The sequence below is a fragment of the Leopardus geoffroyi genome, chromosome A2 (genome assembly GCF_018350155.1).
Source record: "Leopardus geoffroyi isolate Oge1 chromosome A2, O.geoffroyi_Oge1_pat1.0, whole genome shotgun sequence".
Classification (NCBI taxonomy): domain Eukaryota; kingdom Metazoa; phylum Chordata; class Mammalia; order Carnivora; family Felidae; genus Leopardus; species Leopardus geoffroyi.
The window spans coordinates 139,138,969-139,158,226 of NC_059331.1; the positions used below are offsets into that span (position 1 = coordinate 139,138,969).

The window sequence follows — 19,258 nt, forward strand, 5'->3', positions numbered from 1 at the left end:
TCTGAAGCGTAAGATCAGTTGGAGAGATCACCAGGGTGTGAAACCCTTTACCTTTCAGGTGTCATGTGGTTAAAAAGAACACATCAGTGCTCTACTGATCTTTTAGCAATATTTGTACCTAATCTTTGTAACAATGTTGAGCAAGAGAGGATCTTGTTATGTGAAATATTAAAGAGACTCATCAAGGGTAGCTTCCTTCTACCCTAACCCAACTCCTCAAGATTTTGAATATTCAGGGATTGAATAAACATTTTCATGACAATTTATGAACATGCTAACACTAACTTTCCCAGTCTCGTGGAATTTTTTTCTATCGACCCTTTTGAGAGTCACTGACTCTTTTGTTTACAATTTTGAACAGCAGGTAGAACTTTGTTACATGCCATGTCCAAGGCAAGGAAGATACTCATGTTCCCGTGCTGTAGGGAAAGAAATACACTTGGCATCCTGGGAGCTAAGAGAGTCCAGTAGCAAGAAAAGAGGATTCAAGTCAGACCAACCTGGGTTCCAGCCCTGACCCTACCATGGGACTTTGGGCATAGAGTTGTTTTGAGTATTAAATCAGATAATGTATGACCCTGAGAAGTGGTTAATAAATATGAGTTTCCTTCTCTGTGGTTGACAGAGGACCTGAATTGCTCTACAAGATAACTGTTGGCATACCAAAGTACTATGAAACATAATGAAAACTTTTTTCATATTTTAAGTTTCTTATGAAGTTGTATAGACCTTATCTACTTTTGTATGCAAACCAGGCATGTAATGAATATTGATATATAAATCCATTTGGGCTGAATAAATGTTACTCTCTCTCTCTCTCTCTGTCTCTCTCCAGCTTTGCCAACTACCCTCTGGGCTTGGGAATGAACAAAATCTCAATGTTTGTGGCAGATGAGTCTCCAGCACAGGGTGAGACCCTGATCACGTACAAGCTCACCATCTACAGAGAAGATCGTCCAAGTCTGCCCTTGTTTGAGGACTTCTCAGCATGCGGGTTTGTGCAGGTAAGTGAATTCTACATTTGCACTTGGGTTGAATTGGGAGTGATCTGTTAACCCAGGTGCAAAATGCCAAGTGAAAATTGTTAGGAAAAAATGTATGCTTTTCAAATCCAAACTGGTCTCATTTTAAAAGAGAAAGGGCCCCAGCCAGGTATTTAAGATACCTTTCTGCCAGTGGTTTTCTTTCTAGTGTGGTGGCTCCTCCCTACACGTACTGTGTTCAATGGACTCGTTGTGGTTAATATTGAAAAAAAATGTCTGAGTGCTCACACTTAGTTATAAAATTGCTTTTACATTTCCATTTTAAATTGTGCTGTGTTTCTTGGATTTGTACCTGAACCTACTCTGAAATTTTAAACTAGATTCAGTGGAGTCTATTTTAAAGAATTAGAGGAAAATTTGTGAAGCTATTTTATGGAAGGGATACCAGATGAATGAAATTAAGTTTGCTTGAGTATATGTATTTTTCCTGCACGTCCTGCATCTTAATCATTCCTAAAGGCCGTAGTTTCTCTTGTGAGCAGCACATACCGTTATGTAGCCCTCTTGATGTTGGAAGGTGACTTCTATCCAGAGACTTTATCTATTTTGGTGCTTCTTTCCTCTGTTTCTTCATTTTGTTAGGATTCTAGGTATAACCTACCACATTTCCTCGCATCATATACCCTCACTGGAGATCCTTCCGGAGAAGTAGTAATTGATACTTTTATCAGATCTCCTAATTCACTTAGAAAGTATAATTGCAAATATGTCGTGTCTCAATGACTGACAGCCTGTTGGGTCCACTGAAGCACAGAGGATTAACAAAGGAGAGAAGTAGCTGACTGAGACTCAGTGAGTAGGATGAGTATCATGTTGCCTTAAATGCAGTGGCCAGATAAGTGTTCTCTCCCCCTCTACCCATTCTTTGTCAGAGTGTATTTTATGCTTCCGCTCATCTGGCCTGCCCACTCATCCCCAAACATGCTTCCAAATCTAGATGGTGGTCACATATATAACCAGGTGGTACATAAATAAATAAAAAATCTAACTATGAACTTAAGATCGGTGCAATTTGTTGTATATAAAGTATATCTAAATGTATCTTGCTATACGTAAATTACGTATGCTGAATGTAAGTTATACTTCTAAGAGCGAAGCATTAGTGGGGAAGTATGTATTATCTTCCAAGACATGCATCTCTTTTCAAATATTATATTCATCAAAAATAAGTTAATTACCATGCAGCTTCCTTAGACAATGGATTATATTAGGAATTTGTTACTATGATAGGAAGAAAAATATTAGAAAATTCTTGTGGGATGTATCCTACAGATGATTGCAGAAAAGTATTTTAGTCATTTATAAGAATCCTTTCCAGAAGGTTTTAATTTAAAGTTTATGTGTGGTCCCATAGCAGTACTATATTTTATAACATGGAAAAGTGTCTAATAAGCACTAGTATTTTTTTAGCCTTCCTTTTACAAACTGTCAAACGACTAAAGAGATAATGAATGAATAATAAGGATTGATTTAGACATTTATTGAGGCATGTGTGGCCTCAGGAACTTGGAGAAGTCAATGGCAGAGGTAAGATTTTCTCACCCTAGGCTCCAGTGATAGTTCTAATCCAGAGACCTTTCCCTTATTTCTACTTTATGCTTAATCTCATTAGAGTCTTGAGCTTTCACTGCAAACTGGCACCATAATGATGTTCAGAATACAAACAGTAAGGGATACAATTTCTGAACTCCTATTAATTCTCAGCTATTCCAGAGTTTCCAAATTAATAAACACATATACATTATGAGACTCATGAACTTTTGTTATTCTAAATTGTTCTTTTCCTTTTTTATCAAGAACCATAGTGCCTTCTCTATATTCTCATGTTGAAGTCTAGAGTCCAAACTATTGCATATTAAATGGTAGACCATTGTGTTTGAATCCCTAAAGCTTACAGGTACCATAAGAAAGGAAATGAGCTGAACTTCAATTATATTTTGTTGGTTAAGGGGGAAAATTACATTTCTTCTTTATATTTCAAATTAGATTTTGTCCTAATGGGTGCCATTATTAAATTTTAAACAAGCATAAGAGGTGATCTACCTTAAAATATCCAAAAAAGAGTATCCAGTTTGTGGTTAATCAAGCCTCCTAATTTCTCCTTCTAACACTCTCTCACCTTCTGGATATCGACTATTCATTTTAGCTTTTCACCAAAAGACTAACAGTGAGGAGAAGGCAAACAGAAGGCATACTAGTCAATTAAAAAATCAATCACATTGACATTTTGGTGAATAATAAGATAATTTAATTAATTTGTTAATAGACATTTTAAATCATTTATATGATCAAATACTGTTAAATACCTGCTTGGCCATAATTAACTGCTTGAGTTTAGTGTCTATTTCTAATTATATTGCCAGTTGGAATTTGTATATGGTTGCCATAGAGGCAACTCATAGTTTAGTTATTACCAGTGAAGGAGAAGGGGCTAATTTACATAACTGATGGAAAACAACTAGATTTGGTCTGAAGTTTTTCAACCTTGCCAATATTGTGGCCAGGTAATGTTTCATTTTGGGGAGCTATCTTGAGCACGGTAGAATGTTTAGCAGCATCCCTGGCCTCCATCCATTACATTTCGGAAGCATACCCTCTCCAAGCTGTGACAACCAAAAATGTCTCCAGACATTGCCAAATGTCCCCTAGGGGACAAAATTGACCCCAGTTGAGAACCACTGATATATACCAATAACAGGCCTACTTTTCTACTTTCCACTTATAAATCTAGTAAATCTGTAGTGGATTTACTCCAAGTATGAATAGGTTAGAGGTAATCCTTCAATGTTGAATGTTGAAGACTCACTCTTATCTTTTTTCATCCTTGTATTTTTAATTATTTCTGTAGTTGGTAATACTGTGACCGCTCTTTATTCTTCTCATTAATTTGCCATCTTTCCTGCCTAATGTAATTATAATCAGAAATATGCATTCAATTATAGAAAACATGATTCTTAATGAAACATAAAAAAGTCATATAACATACCTAGACTGTTATTTCATTTTGATTTACCCATAAATAGCATAATGTTTTGCTGTTAGGAAGAAGGATTTAGAAAGTAATAAACTGTTATTATGGCTGGAATATGTCATGCTTTGGAATTAATAAAATATATTTATGTTCTAAGGAAATTGAAACACATATGGGGAAATATTTCTTTTAATATCTCTTTCCAAATCAAAAATTTTTGACATGGATAACAATACAGCATCCACAGAAATTGATTTGTATAAATGATCTATGGGCTCATACACATTTTGCCCCCAAAGTGTTGTGCCAGAATAGGGCCATAAATAAAATCTACAGAAAGGCCATAGAGCAGAAGTGTAGGAGACTACATTTCAAGGATCCATTTGTTAGAAACAGCTTTCATTTTAAAATAAATTACAATTAATAAAGGGAAAATACCAAGGAAAGAAAAAATTTCAGCTTTTGAAAAGGATTTGTCCAGTATTTGGCTATAGATTTAAAACTGACGTTTGCTGCCTTATTGAAAAAATTAATTAGTGATCTATATGCTGAACTATTAAATGATGTGTAAATGACTCCAGTTACAGCATTTGGAAATACTTTATAATTTTCCCATCTATATTTGCACTTATTCTCGACACAACGGTTACAAAACAGCTCATGTGATAATTGTCTAATATTTTAGCAAATACCTATAATAAAAGAATAGAAGAGCATTTATCAGTGACTACTTAAAATGCCATTGTTCATTTCCAAAGTTGTAATACCTATTAAATACTCATTTTAGTGATTTTTAGTTACCTTGCCTACCCCAGGACACCAGAAAAAAGTGATTCAGTTTTTCAACAATAGAGCCTGTGTTGTAGTAAAAGACTCCCAACTAGCAACTGTTTAATAATGTTTCTGCTATGCTCTTTGTTCTTACAAATATGTCATGTACTGTAGGAGATACAATAGCAGCAGAGGTAGGAACAATGCAATATTTATAGAACTTTTATTATATGCCAGACACGATGCTAAGCACTTTACCTTTTTATGTTATTTAATGTTTTCCACAACCTTAAATGCAGGTGACAATTGCCCCAGCCTTTGACAGATGGAGAACATAAGACTTTAAAACATACAGGGTACATGGGTGGCTCAGTTGGTTAAGCATCTGACTTCGGCTCAAGTCATGATCTCATGGCTTGTGAGTTCAAGCCCCACGTAGGGCTCTGTGCTGACAGCCTGGAACCTGCTTCAGACTCTCTCTCTCTCTCTCTCTCTCTCTCTCTCTGCCCCTCCCCCACTCATGCTCTGTCTCTCAAAAATAAACATTAAAAAAAAGTTTAAATGAATAAATAAAACATATGTAATTAGTAGCAAAGGCGGTGTTTGAATACAGGTCTGACAGACTTCAAACTGATCCCCTTAATCATTACTCTGGAATGTAGAATCTGAAACTTTTATTATACTTATAATCTAATTAACCTCTTTAGGAAATTCATTTGGCCAGAATGTAACCTGTTAAAATTTAGTTAGCTAAAATTTGTTTTCATGGTCATGTACAATGATAATTTTTATGATGTTCTAGAATCACTGCAAAATTCTGAGGTCTTCATAATCTCTATTTTGATGAGAAATGTTATGGAATCAGAATCTTCCCTTCCATAGAGTATCTATTGGAAACATTTTAGAGCTAACACCCAATATTTTACCAGACACCATATATATCCTAGTATCACTATCAGTCTATCTTTATTGGTCCCAGTATTTAAATCAGGTCTAATATTTTACATATTGGAATTAGTCAGACTCCTATTATTTCTACTAATTGCTAAAATGCTTTCCAATTCATAGGCTTTAAATATATATATATATATATATATATATATATATATATATATATAATGCTTGATTACACATTAAAGCAGTTAACAGTTAATCATTTTTACTATTTGACACAACTCACTGTTTTATTGTTTCTATTTAAAACATCCACAATACATTTTTGCAGCACTTAAAAAGCCCTTTGTCCACATAAACTTTATCCTAGTGAGAAGAATGTATTGTGGAGCTGACAATTTGACAATACTTCAATGATACATTCACCACTGTGAAAGGACCTTACTTTCATACTCTTACTTACACAAACCTCACACAAACAGATAAGATTCTATAAGTGATTTTTATTATCTACCTCACCCCACTCCTTCTAAGAGAAAAATTAAGTCTTAGGCTATTTTTATATTTTTATATTCATTTATAAAGTTATGTATTTATTTATATTTATATTAATTAATTTATATATTTATATTTAATTTAAAGGGTTTTCTATTTTGGTGATATGTCTCAAAGGTATTAAGAACAGGCCCTTCAAGGGTCAGTTTCCACCTTCAGTGATTTGTCATGATAGCTCTCTGCCTTATTTAATGAGTGAAAATTAATAGGTTCCTGAATCCGTGAATAAATACTACATTTAGTACTCACACAGGTAGAAGAGAATGTCTTCATTGCAAATGTCAGAGTTTTCTCTTGTGCTATGAACAGGATGAAAGTCCATTTTGTCCGTCAAAGTTATTTTATAGAGCAAATTTTGCATCTTAGCAAATTATGTCAGGCCATTTTTTAACTAGTGGTTAAAAGCCATAGGGACACCTGGCTGGCTCAGTCAGTAGAGCATGTGACTCTTGATCTCAGGGTCATGAGTTCAAGCCCTGTGCTGAGCATGGAGCCTACTTTTAAAAAATCATAAGTTAAAAGCCATGGACTCCAAGGCTTATGACCATAATTGCTATCAGGGAAGCCTGGGTTTCAGTCCCATCTCTGCTTCTAACTAGCCTAATTTGCTGTATCTCCTAATGCAAAGCATATAAGCTCTCTAAACCTCAGTGTCCTTACTTTTAAGAATAAAACTAGTAATGGAACCTATCTTATAGAATAGTTCAAAGTATTCAACTAGATGACAAATGTAAAGTTTTATCACAAGCCTCGTACATGATTAAGTACTCAGTCAGCATTGAATTAGCATCTTCATCATGATCGTGACTAGCATCATCATCATCATGAAAACTCTTTTTGCTCAGAAGCACCTCTAGGACTTACCTGAAGTTATATAGAGAAGGAGAAGAAGAAGAAAGAAAGATAGAGAATAGCAAAAGAAGTAGAAGCCAATAATAGCGAGGATGCTGGAATTTGAAAGGAATCAGGACAGGAAGAACTGTTTGGGAAGTAGAGAGGAGAATGAGTTACCTGGGCTGATCCACACAGTTGTATTCCAGACGTTCATGAGTCCTAGGCACCTTTGCCTTCATGGACCCCTTCTTTCATGAAAAAAATACTTAAAATTATATTTTTCAACTGTGTTGGTATACTCACATGAATACATACATACACACTTTGAAGAGTTGTTTTTTCTTCTAATTAGACAGGATATTAAAATATTTTCTTGGGCTCCTAAAATTAGTGCTATGTGCTGTAGGCATGGTTCCCATTATGCATAATAGAGAAGTTGGCCCCACTTTCCTTCTTCACTCTAAAAGATGTATAGCAGAGGCATCCATAGCATTATCAATGACCCGGGCTGTAGGCATTCTTTCAAGTTAAATGCTCTTGACTTAAACTTAGCCCTTTGCAGGTGTTTTAGGTTCTGTGCAGGGACTGAGAACACCTTTACCAGGATTCTTCAAGAGCCTATGTAGCAGCAAGGGGAGTGAAATGTTATTTCCATGAGCCGTTCGCACACACCCAGACATTTTTACTGCAGTAGCCCCCTCAGTGGCCAGTAAGCATTCACATACATCCTAGGCTTGGGAGTTTTTATTTAGCATTCAGCTTTTTTAAAAAGCAAGTGAAGATGGAGAGGGCTGTGTTCTTTAGTTCATGATCTGTTTGAGTGCTTATATAAATTATCTTTCTGAGTTGGTGAAAAAGAGCTATGTTAAACACTCACCTCATGAGTTAATATAACTTATGGTCAGATAAATTACCACTTAAATAAAAACTTTTGCTCAGCACATCTGTTCTCCATGTTTCTTTCTCCAAGTCACATCTGCTTCCTGTGCACGAAGAAACAAACTTCTACTATCATTAGTGCAGCCGCACCAATACAGTGTGGAAGAGAATGAGATCTTCTTGGCTTCAGCATCCAGAAGTTTCTCTGAGTACAATCTTCTGTATACATACACTCATTTTTGTTTGAAGTTAACGAATTAGTCTTCTGATTTCAAAACTTCACAGGGAAACAGAAAAGAACGCTGGCAGGTCTTTAAATAAAATATTCTGTTAGAGTAACCAGATTTCAAATGTGACATTTGAAACTTTGAAGGAAGCTGTGGCTAAAAGCGAAGCAGATAAATGGGGTTTCTTTTTTGATAACTCCGAATCCTAATACCCACTTCTTTGTGGGCTTTCATTGCTCCAAAGGGCCCCTTGAGCTTTTATCTGTTTCTCCATTTCTTCCCCATTTCTGAAGTCCAAACTAACTCTAGCAAAGGTACACAGCAAGACAGTGAGGATGGTGGCAAGAGAGGGGAGAGAGCTTGGGTCCTGGATTAGGCATTTAATAGGTTCTTCTGTCCCTACCAAACCAAGCTTAGAATATGACTTACATTAAAAAAAAATTTTTTTTGGCCCCATCAAACAACAGAGTTTGGCTATGTATAAGACAACTTAAAGGCACCAGGGTGGCTCAGTCGGCTAAGCGTCTGACTCTTGATTTCGGCTCAGGTCATGATCTCAGGGTCGTCGTGGGATGGGGCCCGTGTTGGGCTCCACTCTGGGCATGGATCCTGCTTGAGATTCTCTTTCTCCCTCTTCTTCTCTCAGAAAGTGGTTATAAGTTGTAGGCAATGGTGGTCCTGGAAACATGGGGAAAATTAATAATATGTCACTTGGACTCTTTATACTGTCCTCATTAGTCAAAGCCATTGATGTGCTTTCTCTCATCAAGCTATAACAAACTTTTTTGTTCAAAGAAAGGTTGGCCCAAAGGCTTAATTAGGTAATGCAAACAAAATTTCTACATGCGTCTGACCAACTGTAACATTTCCTTCAGTAGGTATGTGTTGTAAGAACAAGAATGAGGGATGGGGTATTCCTTGCAGACAGTTTCACCGATTGCAGAACTACAAGTTAGTTTGACATATGGTCCCTGAAGGCAGAATTAGGACACTCTACAACCTGACATATTTAACTTCTTTGGAAAATGATGCTAATTTGTCTTTTTTTTCCTTTTTCATCCACATCCTTTTTTTAGGCAGGACTAATGAGTTTAAAACATTGAACATGACCTCATTCTTCAAAGCAGACCAGGTTTATCCACCCCAGTGGCCCCCCATCTCTTTAGGATCTCATTCTTCAGCAATGTGGGGCAGACTTTCACTGACATTCCTGGGTTTTTAACCTCGTCCAACCACCCCCTCCCCTGACCCAAATGCTTGAGAATGATTTTTCCAGACCTCATAGGTTATTTTAAAGTTAAATTACTGATAAAGTTAAGAGACCCAGATTTCAAAGGTTTAAGAAACACCAAGGAAGGGAAAATTTTTCTTTGAAGTGGAGTAACTTCTCTTAAATACTTTGATCAAAATATTATTTGTGCTGTCTGAATTTGATTCACAGCTCACCACTTACGTGTTGGAGAACTTGGACCAGTTTCTCATCTGTCAGGTAGGGATATAATACTACTGATCCCATAGAGTGGTTTTAAGGAAAAACTGAGTTAATATAATTAGAATTTGGAATAATGCTGGTGCTACAGACAGAGCTCAATACACAAGTTTGCCAAACATAAATAGACAAATAAAATGTCTTCAGGTTGGTATAAGAGGAAAGTTTAAAATAGGCTTTTTAAAAAACTGAGGTCTAATAAACTGAATTGGAGATTTTTAAATTCCTTATATTTAAGTTTAGATTTAATAAGATATAAAAACATGAAGGGCTTTGCAGAGCAACCACCTGTGCTAAATTATACAATAAATTTTATGGTAAATGTAATAAAATGAAACTTCCAGAATTCAATGTAAAATTCGTCCTGAACGTATTTTAAAATTGATAGTTGCACAACTAATTTTGTATGCCATCATATTGGCAGTCTCATAGACTGAGAACTAGAGAGTTACTTCACAAAAAGAGGAGAAGTATTTCTTTGCCAAATGCTGGGACATCCTTCATAGATATTATCTGACGGATTACTTTAAAGGTGAGAAGATCAGTGTTCCTGCGCCATTTTTATAATGAGCAGCCAAGGACAAAGATATATGATACCTAAATGTCATCAGACGGAAGATATAACTATAATGTAATTTAATTTTTTAGTGCCTATAATTTTTTTTAAAAACCAATGTCACTTTTGAAAGCCATCACTTCAAACGACAATAAACGTATTCACACCTGATAATAACCTAAATGAGAAAATATGTCCCATCATGTAAATTCACATCATAATTTCAACCCAAACTGCGAAACTCTCCCCGACTTGTTTAAAATCAGAGTTTGCTCCAAATGCTAATACATCTTCACAGATTAGAGATTTGTCACTTTTGAGATTATTTAAAATGCGTAGTATCTAACATTTTTGTAGGCCTTACTGTGTGCCAGGTCCTATTCTAATTGCTTTACATTCATTAGCTCTGTTCTCAGCACAATGTAAAACACTGACAAGACAGATACTTTGATAATGCCCAATGATTTCACAGATGGAGAAATGCCCACAGACACAATTACAAGTAGCAGAGCCCATTTTGGAACCCAGGCAGCCTGGTCCCAGAGCTTTGCAACCTACAAGCAAAGGGTTTTGCTACTCATAAGCTCTGCTGTTAGCCGCTATATTCCAGTCCAAAACTAGATTGCTGAAATAAGTATATGGTTTCCAAAAGACTTTGGCCTCAAAAGTTAATTTGTAGGTTATTGTTTAGAACTTGTCTTTTTTTTTTCTTTAGAAGAAAATTTACAAGTGAGGCTAGGTTACAGGGGACCTCCAAAAATTCTCCTAATGTATGATATTTAATACAGTGAGAAGGGTCCTTAGGAAAGGGACAATTATGCTGGATTTTGTGTGGATGAAGGGCTCCATGGCCCAGGCCATTAATGGGGAAGATTCTAGTAGAGGAGAATATGAGTAGCTGGTATGTCTCTAGCGAAAGGATGGACCAATAGCTCTGTGGGCAGCAGGTATATTCATTTTAAGGTTATTCGTGAATCTTGTATTTCAATGTTGCGCTAAACTTCAGAGTTGGGGAGATCTTAAATATCCAACCCCTCATCCTGCATAAGAATAAACTTCAATAACTTGCCAACATCCATCCTTAATAATTTACCAAGTTTCATTGCCAGTGAGTGGCAGAGTAAGGATGAAAACCTATGGGCTGGTTATCAAACCTTCTGGCAGTTAGTTGTTGTACCTCATGTAAAAGAATTATTGGAATCCAGACCTAGACATGTTTCCCGAGTTGTTGAGCCAGCTCCATATCCTTAAGTCTCCAACGCAAAATTTCTCTTTCTACATGTATTAAATGAACCATCAATTGCAAATTTGCTGACCACTCTGCTTGACTAAAGAGATCCCTATTTCTTCTTCAGAATATGTAGTCAGTTATTCCATACCCTTATTTGTTAAGTCTTAGAAGCATCCTCTTCATGTAACAAAATATAAAAACTTTAAGTAAAAAAGTTTTTATTAAAAAAGACATTATATTTAGAGGTAGTTATAAATTGTCATTTAAAAAACAATCCTTTTTGAGTGATGTCTCCGAAGATGGGACTTACTTTGGTAATCTGCAGATCTTCAATAGCCAATCAACATATACATTTGTCTACGTCAGTGCTGGCACTGAATGAAAAAAATGATTCATGCAAAGCCCCCAAAATAGCATGCACTGCCTAGGACTCTCTGGCATCCTCTTTCCCATGCTAAGTCCATCTGTGATCACGCTAACCCCTCGGCCTGGCCCACAGCCCTCCTTGCCAACTGGCCACATGCTGCTGATGAACAGCCTCTCACCCCTTTCATAACCAGAGCACAAATATTAGATGAATTTCCTTTGAACCTGGCTTCCTCTTGGCTCTTAATATAGTCTGGCTCTTTACAAGAAACACTCTGGGTTCTGGGAGCCACAGAATCCCTTACTAATCACTATTTTTTTTCTGGATAAGCAAATACCAAAAGAATTCTTACACATCTCCAAGGTATTTGCTACGTGTATCATGATTGGAAACGGTGTCCCATTTCTTAAACATTTAATTAGAATCTGTCACTGCAATATGTGCAATATTAGCTATCTAGCCCTTAGAAGGAGTACTAAGGTTTCTCTGTATAACAATAATAATATTGATAATAATAAACCACAGTCATTTTTATTCGATGCTTTTTCTGAGAATCTATTTCCTCAGTCACCTTCATGTGTAACTGACCAGACAATAGCCAATCCATATTTAACTCAACTTAATAAAATAATACGTGTTCCATGTTAAGAGGAAGCGTCTGAAAGATTATATTCTTTTTAACACCATTATCCAGTAAGAACACTTTTAACCATAATAATAATAATTTCCAGCTGTCCCAAATCCTAAAAGTAAAGCACCAACCCCCCAAATATATTTTGTTATTGAGACATGTGTAAACAATTATGAATATCTAAACCATACTGGCTCTGATTTTCAGACTCTCCAAAACTGTAGGGGGGAAAAATGCTTCTAATAAGTATGTTGATAGACATATCCTACTTCAAAAGTTGCTTTTGCAGATGCACAGAATAAAGATTTCACTTTTTATTGGGTATAATAACAAATGCTATAAAGTTTAAATTTCACATTAAAAATAGAGGAAAAGACATTGCTGCAATTCATCTTTCTAATTTGTAAAAGTCAGATTCTTCAAAACTGCCCCAAAGATCCAAGAGTAGAGAGTGATTATCTCTTTTCAGCGAGATCCCGCTTCTTGAGAGATCAGAGAGTCCTCTGACTTGATCAAAAGTTTGTGTGTGTTTTTCACTTTTTGTTTTGTTGTATTTTGCTTTTTCAAAAACAAAGTACATGGATTCATTATGCCAAGGAAACATCTGAAGTAACATCCATGTTTAAATCTTAAAATGTTTAAGCTTAAATATATTTTTACATAAAACTTCTTATTTTTATTTTTTACCAGAAGAAGCACTCACAGCATCATTCAAATCCTTTATTTATTTATTTATTTATTTATTTATTTATTTATTTTCATTTGAGAGTGTGGGAAGGGGCAGAGAAAAGAGAGAGAGAGAGAGAGAGAGAGAGAGAGAGAGAGAGAATCTTAAGCAGGCTCCATGCTCAACCCCACGATCCTGGGAGGCAAAATCAAGAGTCTGGCGCTCAACCAACTGAGCCACCCAAGCACCCCAAATCCTATTTTAAATAGAGCAGATTCCTCTACCCATTGGCACAGTATTGTTCAAAATAGTGGATATATTTATTATGACACTATTGTGGATATATTTATTATGACACTATGGTTGTCCTGGGGCTTCCTCTCTGTCTCTCTGCTACCTCTTTGCCTCTCTCTCTCTCTCTCTCTCTCACACACACACACACACACACACACACACACATGCACACACACAGTTTCTCCAGGCCAAAACGTAGATCTTTGATCACTTCTCTTAGCACAATGCCTAGAAGATTCTTAATTAATATTTACAAAATTAAGTGACACTTCCAAGCTAGATACAAAATTAAATATATGTTCTATTTTTAAAGCTATTATGCTCTAGATCATATGAATAAGACTCTTTCAAAAATGTTAAAATGCATTGCTACATTGGTAGCATCATTGTATAATGATGGCATCATTCCTGTCCCTGAAGTTTACCAAATAATTCAGTATCTAAATTCTTCATGTTTTAGTAGAAAGAAAGCCTCCTTGTTAGCCTCAGACTTTCAGAAACTCAGCAGCAAGAGAGGTATGAGGGCATTGAGAGAGAAGAGCTGACCTTTGGAGCTTGTATTCCTTGTGAGGAAAGGCTACCTCCTTCCCTCTGCTCCCAAGGGGTGAAGGAAGAGGAGTCCCCAGTTTCTCCTCTCTGAGATAATCACCTGTGACATTTGGACATGACTTTAAGAAGGAGAGAAAGATACTTGATTACCTGTTTGGATGTCTGCTTAGTTTGCAGGGCTTGTAGAATGGCCTTGTACTACCAGAGAGGGAGAAAATCTCTCTGAGATACTGCCATTGGTGAAGGCCATAGCCTCTAGAATCCAAGCTGTAAAATGTCTAAGAAACTAGGTTCAGAAGGCCTAGTAGGGACCCAACATGGGGCAAAAAATGTTCCTGAGACTATAAGTATGTCAGGATACACTAGAAAAGGTAGCTGAGACCCTCGAGTCTCCAGACAGCTGCTTCATCATCAGGGCTTATTTGAGGAGACCCCCATCTACATCAAAGGTAAACAATGAGCTAGATCAACAGTGATGACCACTGAAAAGGAGATCTCTTTTCCCCTTTCCTTCATCCTATCACAAATCAAGAGGCATGAGTTTAGGGAGACTGTGAGAGAGTAGGGCGCACCCACTACCTCCAACCTTCCAATATTAGGTTTCTATTGCTGTATGATGAATTAGCACAGATTTAGCAGCTTAAAACAATACCCATTAGCTAGTTCACAGTTTGGTAGCTCAGAATGCCAGGGAGAGTATGACTTGGTTCTCTGCACAGGGGCTCAAAGCTGAAATCAAGGGATTGGTCAGGCTGAATTTCTATCTGGGTGCTCTGGGGAAGCATAGGTTTCCAAGCTCATTCAGACCATCACAGAATGCAGTTCCTTGTGGCTGTAGGACTGATGTTTCCATTTCCTTGCTAAGGGTCAGCCAAGGGCTGCTCTCTGTTCCCAGAGGCTGCACACATTCCTTGCCATGTGGTTCCTTCTGTCTCCTGAGCCAGCAATGGAAGAATCTCCCACACCTTGAATCACTCTCAGGTTTTGTCTCTCTGTCTTCCCTAGACCTGCATTTAATTTCCCTAATTTAGGGTCAACTGATTTTGGACATTAATGACATCTGCAAAATCCCTCCATAGTAACACCTAGAGTAGTGTTTGTTTAACATTTTTTAAAAACATTTTTAATGTTTATTTTTGAGAGAGAGACAGAGTGTGAGTGGAGGAGGGGCAGAGAGAGAGGAGACACAGAATCTGAAGCAGCTCCAGGCTCTAAGCTTTCAGCACAGAGCCTGACTCGGGGCTTGAACTCACGAACCATGAGATCATGACCTGAGCCAAAGTGGGATGCTTAACCGACTGAGCCACCCGGGTGCCCCTAGAGTAGTGTTTGAATAAGTAGAGGAAATGTATATATGCCAGAAGATGAGAATTGTAAGAGCAATCTTAGAATTAAATCTATCACTCTCTCTACACGTCATAAACTGTAGAGGCTACAAATCACTTTCCTGCGGAAAGCTGTGGATCCAATATGAAATTAAACTTTTAGTGAATAAACCCAAGTCTTTATAATGAAAATGAGACTTTTTATAACTGGCAATAACTAAAGTGTAATGATATAGGGCTTTAATATCATTAAGGGAGTCAGGCCCATTAAGAAAAAGGGTAGTTCAGTCAATGGAGTGTGAGAGTAGTAGTTAATGCAAAAAATAAAATTACTACTTATTTGTAACTTCCAAGTTGAGGCTCTTCAATCAGAGCTATTATGCGTGATTGGAATAAGCTCGTGCCGTAGAGTGGTCTATCATAATAACTGTCCATATGCCACATACTGTTCTTGGCACACCTTATCACTTAATGTACATGATAACCATAAATAATAGACACTATCATCACAGCAAACAAGGGAGGACCTGGGACTTAAATTCATGTCTATCTGGTTTTAAAGCTCATGGTATTAATTCTTATGCAATAAGCCACTCTTAAACTACTAAGTTACTTTTACCCCAGATGACAAATGAGGAAACCTGCTTAACCATAAAGTAAAATGCCTGTTATCAGAGCTTTGGGTATCTTTCATAATCAAGTCATGTTCTGCCCCCCAATAAATTCCAGTAAGCCTAATATACAGAGTATGATTAGGATTCCAAGTGTCTGTTAGTTCTTTTTCCAAGATTAGCAGTTTCACTGCATTTTGTTTACATTCCTTTGTTTGCTTTTTACTTAAATGAAATGATTTCAGAGACCTGGGACAGACCACTTATTTGGGTTGCAAACACAAATCCTTCCAGAGGTGGGTAAAATATCTGATAGAATTAGGCCAAAAGTGAGGCAATAGGAAGTGGCATGGACTGTGGCAAATGGAAGACATATGCCTTGTTAAAAGTGAGGAGTAGCCGTGCAGCTCAAGATGACTGTTGCCTTTTTGGAATTCTGGGTCAGTAGTGTCAGATCTTCTGAGTCTTCAAAAGCCATCAAATGTATGGATTTTAATGGGATACCTCCCAAATTTTATATACTGGTAATAATTTTTAAAAAGGAACCAACCTTCTGTCAGCCAAACAAATAAATAAAATTTTTGTGATCAGATTCAACTCACAGTCCATTAGTTTGTGTGTATTCTGATGTCACCCAATTCAGTCATATTATAAATGATAAACTTAATTGGTGAGGGAGGTCGGAAGGATGAAAGCTGAGAAGAAAGGTTAAATGGTCAGAACAATTTATATTACTTGTGTTAAAAACCCAACTTGATGTGGATTTTAAAATAAAGGGGATTTGCTAGCTGGTGTAACTGAAAAATTGAGATTTTTTTTTGGCTTTAGTTGGAGTTTGATTTAGTACTTAAATGATGTCCTTTGTTTCCTCTCCATCTCACTGCTGTGCATTCTAGGTGTTGCTTTTCTCTCAGACTCCACCTGGGAGCCTTTGGGCAGTGTGGGTCCTCTTCCATGTCTGCACTTAGCTATGGCCATACTAGACTTTATATCCTCAGATCACATTCCTAGGAGTTCTTGAAAAATCTGCACAAATCTCATCTCTGATCAGATTTTCTGCCCTATTATTTACTTTTTATTGAATTAAGCCAGTCTATCTCTACAGCTGGTAAGAGGTCAATCTTCCAAAGCTCATTGCTAGCTATGGACAAAAATCAATCACCAAAAGAAATTAGGAATATTCTTTCCAGAGAAGATGGATGCTAGGAAGCAAAGAACAGATTCCAAATAAGGTTCATCTTCTTCTGTGAATACTTCTTCCAGGTCCTAGGACTTTAAATCTAAGATGGCTACGAAATGCCTACCTCCGGTCTGAATCCTCGTCATGGATTCCATCCACTTCTCTAGTTATATATGAACCACTTTTACTTAGATAATTCTCTGTCACATTCAACATATTTAATGTCAAATTCATTATTTCTTCCCCCCTCTCAACTTCCTACAATCTTCCATCCATTAGTCAAGGATCTTGAGTGCAAGAAATTGAAATCAACTCTGGCTAACCTAAGCAGGAAATGGACTTACTCAAAACATATCTGGTAACTTACAGAATTGAGCTATTGAGGGAAGACTAAAGAACCAGAAAATAGGAATCAAAGGAAGTTGAAAAAGCCACAGACAATATCACACCATGAGAAACATCTGGTCTGGATGCCACTCCTGGCCCCATTCCTCCTGCTGCCTCTGGACACACTCTCTGTTCCAGATACTCCCTCTTCCAGAAGCTACAGGCTGCTGCTTCTGCCACTGCTTCCTTCCAATAAATGAATTCAAAACTGTCCCTTCTTATTTGTATCATTTGCTCCAAAATCAAAGTCTTGGGGTGGGATACACAGTTGGACAATTTAGGTCATATGTCCATGTTCAGTTTGTCAAATAGATGGAACAGGAGTATCTGCTTTTCATTGTAGAAGATTCCCGATAATCAAGAAAACATTGAGTAATAAGTGGTGAAAAAAATGACAAATGTCTCCAATTCTCGTATTTTATTGAACCTCACAATAGGAAGACAGCTACCAATTCAATATAAGTGTGTTCTATGTGTAACTCTCCAAAGACAAAATTAAAATGGCCCCCTCCAAAGGCAATACATTTCCCTTTAAAGTGTCCAAAGCATAGACCCGTTGACCACTTGGTGGCAAAATTAAAGAAAGAACTCAGGCACCACAAGCTTGGGTGGACCAAATGACTTTTTAAAACCTTACTAATCTATACATTTTAAATAAATGAAAAATTACAAGGATATCCCAGTCTGTGTTACTGCTAAATGCTGTGCTCTTACTTTCACTGTCGGTGTCTTTACAAACACTGAAGAGCAAAAGTTCAGGACATTACAAGTCTGATCTGAAGGGCATAAAACCCTGTGATCCCTCCCTCTTCCACATGACATATGGCCTGCCCTACTTCTGGCTCCATGGCCCAGGGTTTAAAGGAGCTGTGAGACAAAGCAGATCTGCAGGATTAGACCCACAGCTTGCCATCCAACTCCTGTCCAGTCTATTACACCTCTTTAGGTCACTTTGACCTAGATCTTAGTTTCTTTATGTGTCACTGATTGCTTGTGCACATTGTGGGGGCTTTTGATACCCTCTCCCATTTTTCCAGGGCTCACTGCCCTTGCTACCCTCAGCCACCTTCACTTCACTTTCACTCCTCCCCTGTCACTACTTTTCTTTACACTAGTGATTCTCAAACTTGAATGTATGTTGAAATGTCCTGGAAGCCTTGTGAAAGCACAGGTTGCAGGCTCCAGCCCCTTGCTGACTCAGGAGGACCTGAGGTGGGCCGGGAATTTGCATGTCTAACCAGTTTCCTGGTGATGCTAATCCCCTGCTTCTGGTCCGCACTTTGAGAACCATCACTTGTTACCATCCCTGAGTTTATGCCTTTTCTTTCTCAGTAGTATCTGCTTTGAGGATTATGTAGCCCAGGTGCACACTTTCCAACACAGTTCTGTAGTCCATTTATTTGCATGATAGGAAAGCTTGTTTCTTTACTTTTCAAAAAACTCTATTGCTGTGTGAGAAAAAAACAGATTTCTAGGTAATGTCACCAGGGAGATAGTTTCCCAGGAAACAAAATAAATCCTTTCTATGGTGCTTCCCGTAGCATGATTTTCTTTCTTCTTTCCTTCCTTCCTTCCTTCCTTCCTTCCTTCCTTCCTTCCTTCCTTTCTCTCTTCCTTCTTTCTTTCTTCTGACTTTCAATCCTATATTGATCATTCTGTATTCTCTATGGCACAAATGTGTTTTTATTCCTTTTCTTAATATTTACTAACCTTTCCTGTAAGTGATTCTGAACAACAAAGATGCATTTCTGTATTTTTTCTTGAATTATCCAGTATTGTGAAAAACATTCATGTTTT

At 37.2% G+C, this 19,258-nt stretch overlaps 1 protein-coding gene across 7 annotated transcripts in view; it reads left to right on the forward strand.

Annotated features, from left to right (window-relative positions):
* CPED1 (cadherin like and PC-esterase domain containing 1) overlaps positions 1 to 19,258 on the forward strand; it is a 282,494-nt gene that overhangs the window by 142,787 nt on the left and 120,449 nt on the right. For 4 of the 7 annotated variants that reach the window (XM_045495428.1, XM_045495426.1, XM_045495430.1 and 1 more), the window contains 2 exons: positions 836 to 1,004; positions 9,616 to 9,663. In XM_045495428.1, the coding sequence (XP_045351384.1) occupies positions 836 to 1,004; positions 9,616 to 9,663 (217 nt within the window). The remainder of the gene's footprint in view (positions 1 to 835; positions 1,005 to 9,615; positions 9,664 to 19,258) is intronic. The other 3 variants (XM_045495429.1, XM_045495427.1, XM_045495431.1) reach the window with 1 other exon arrangement.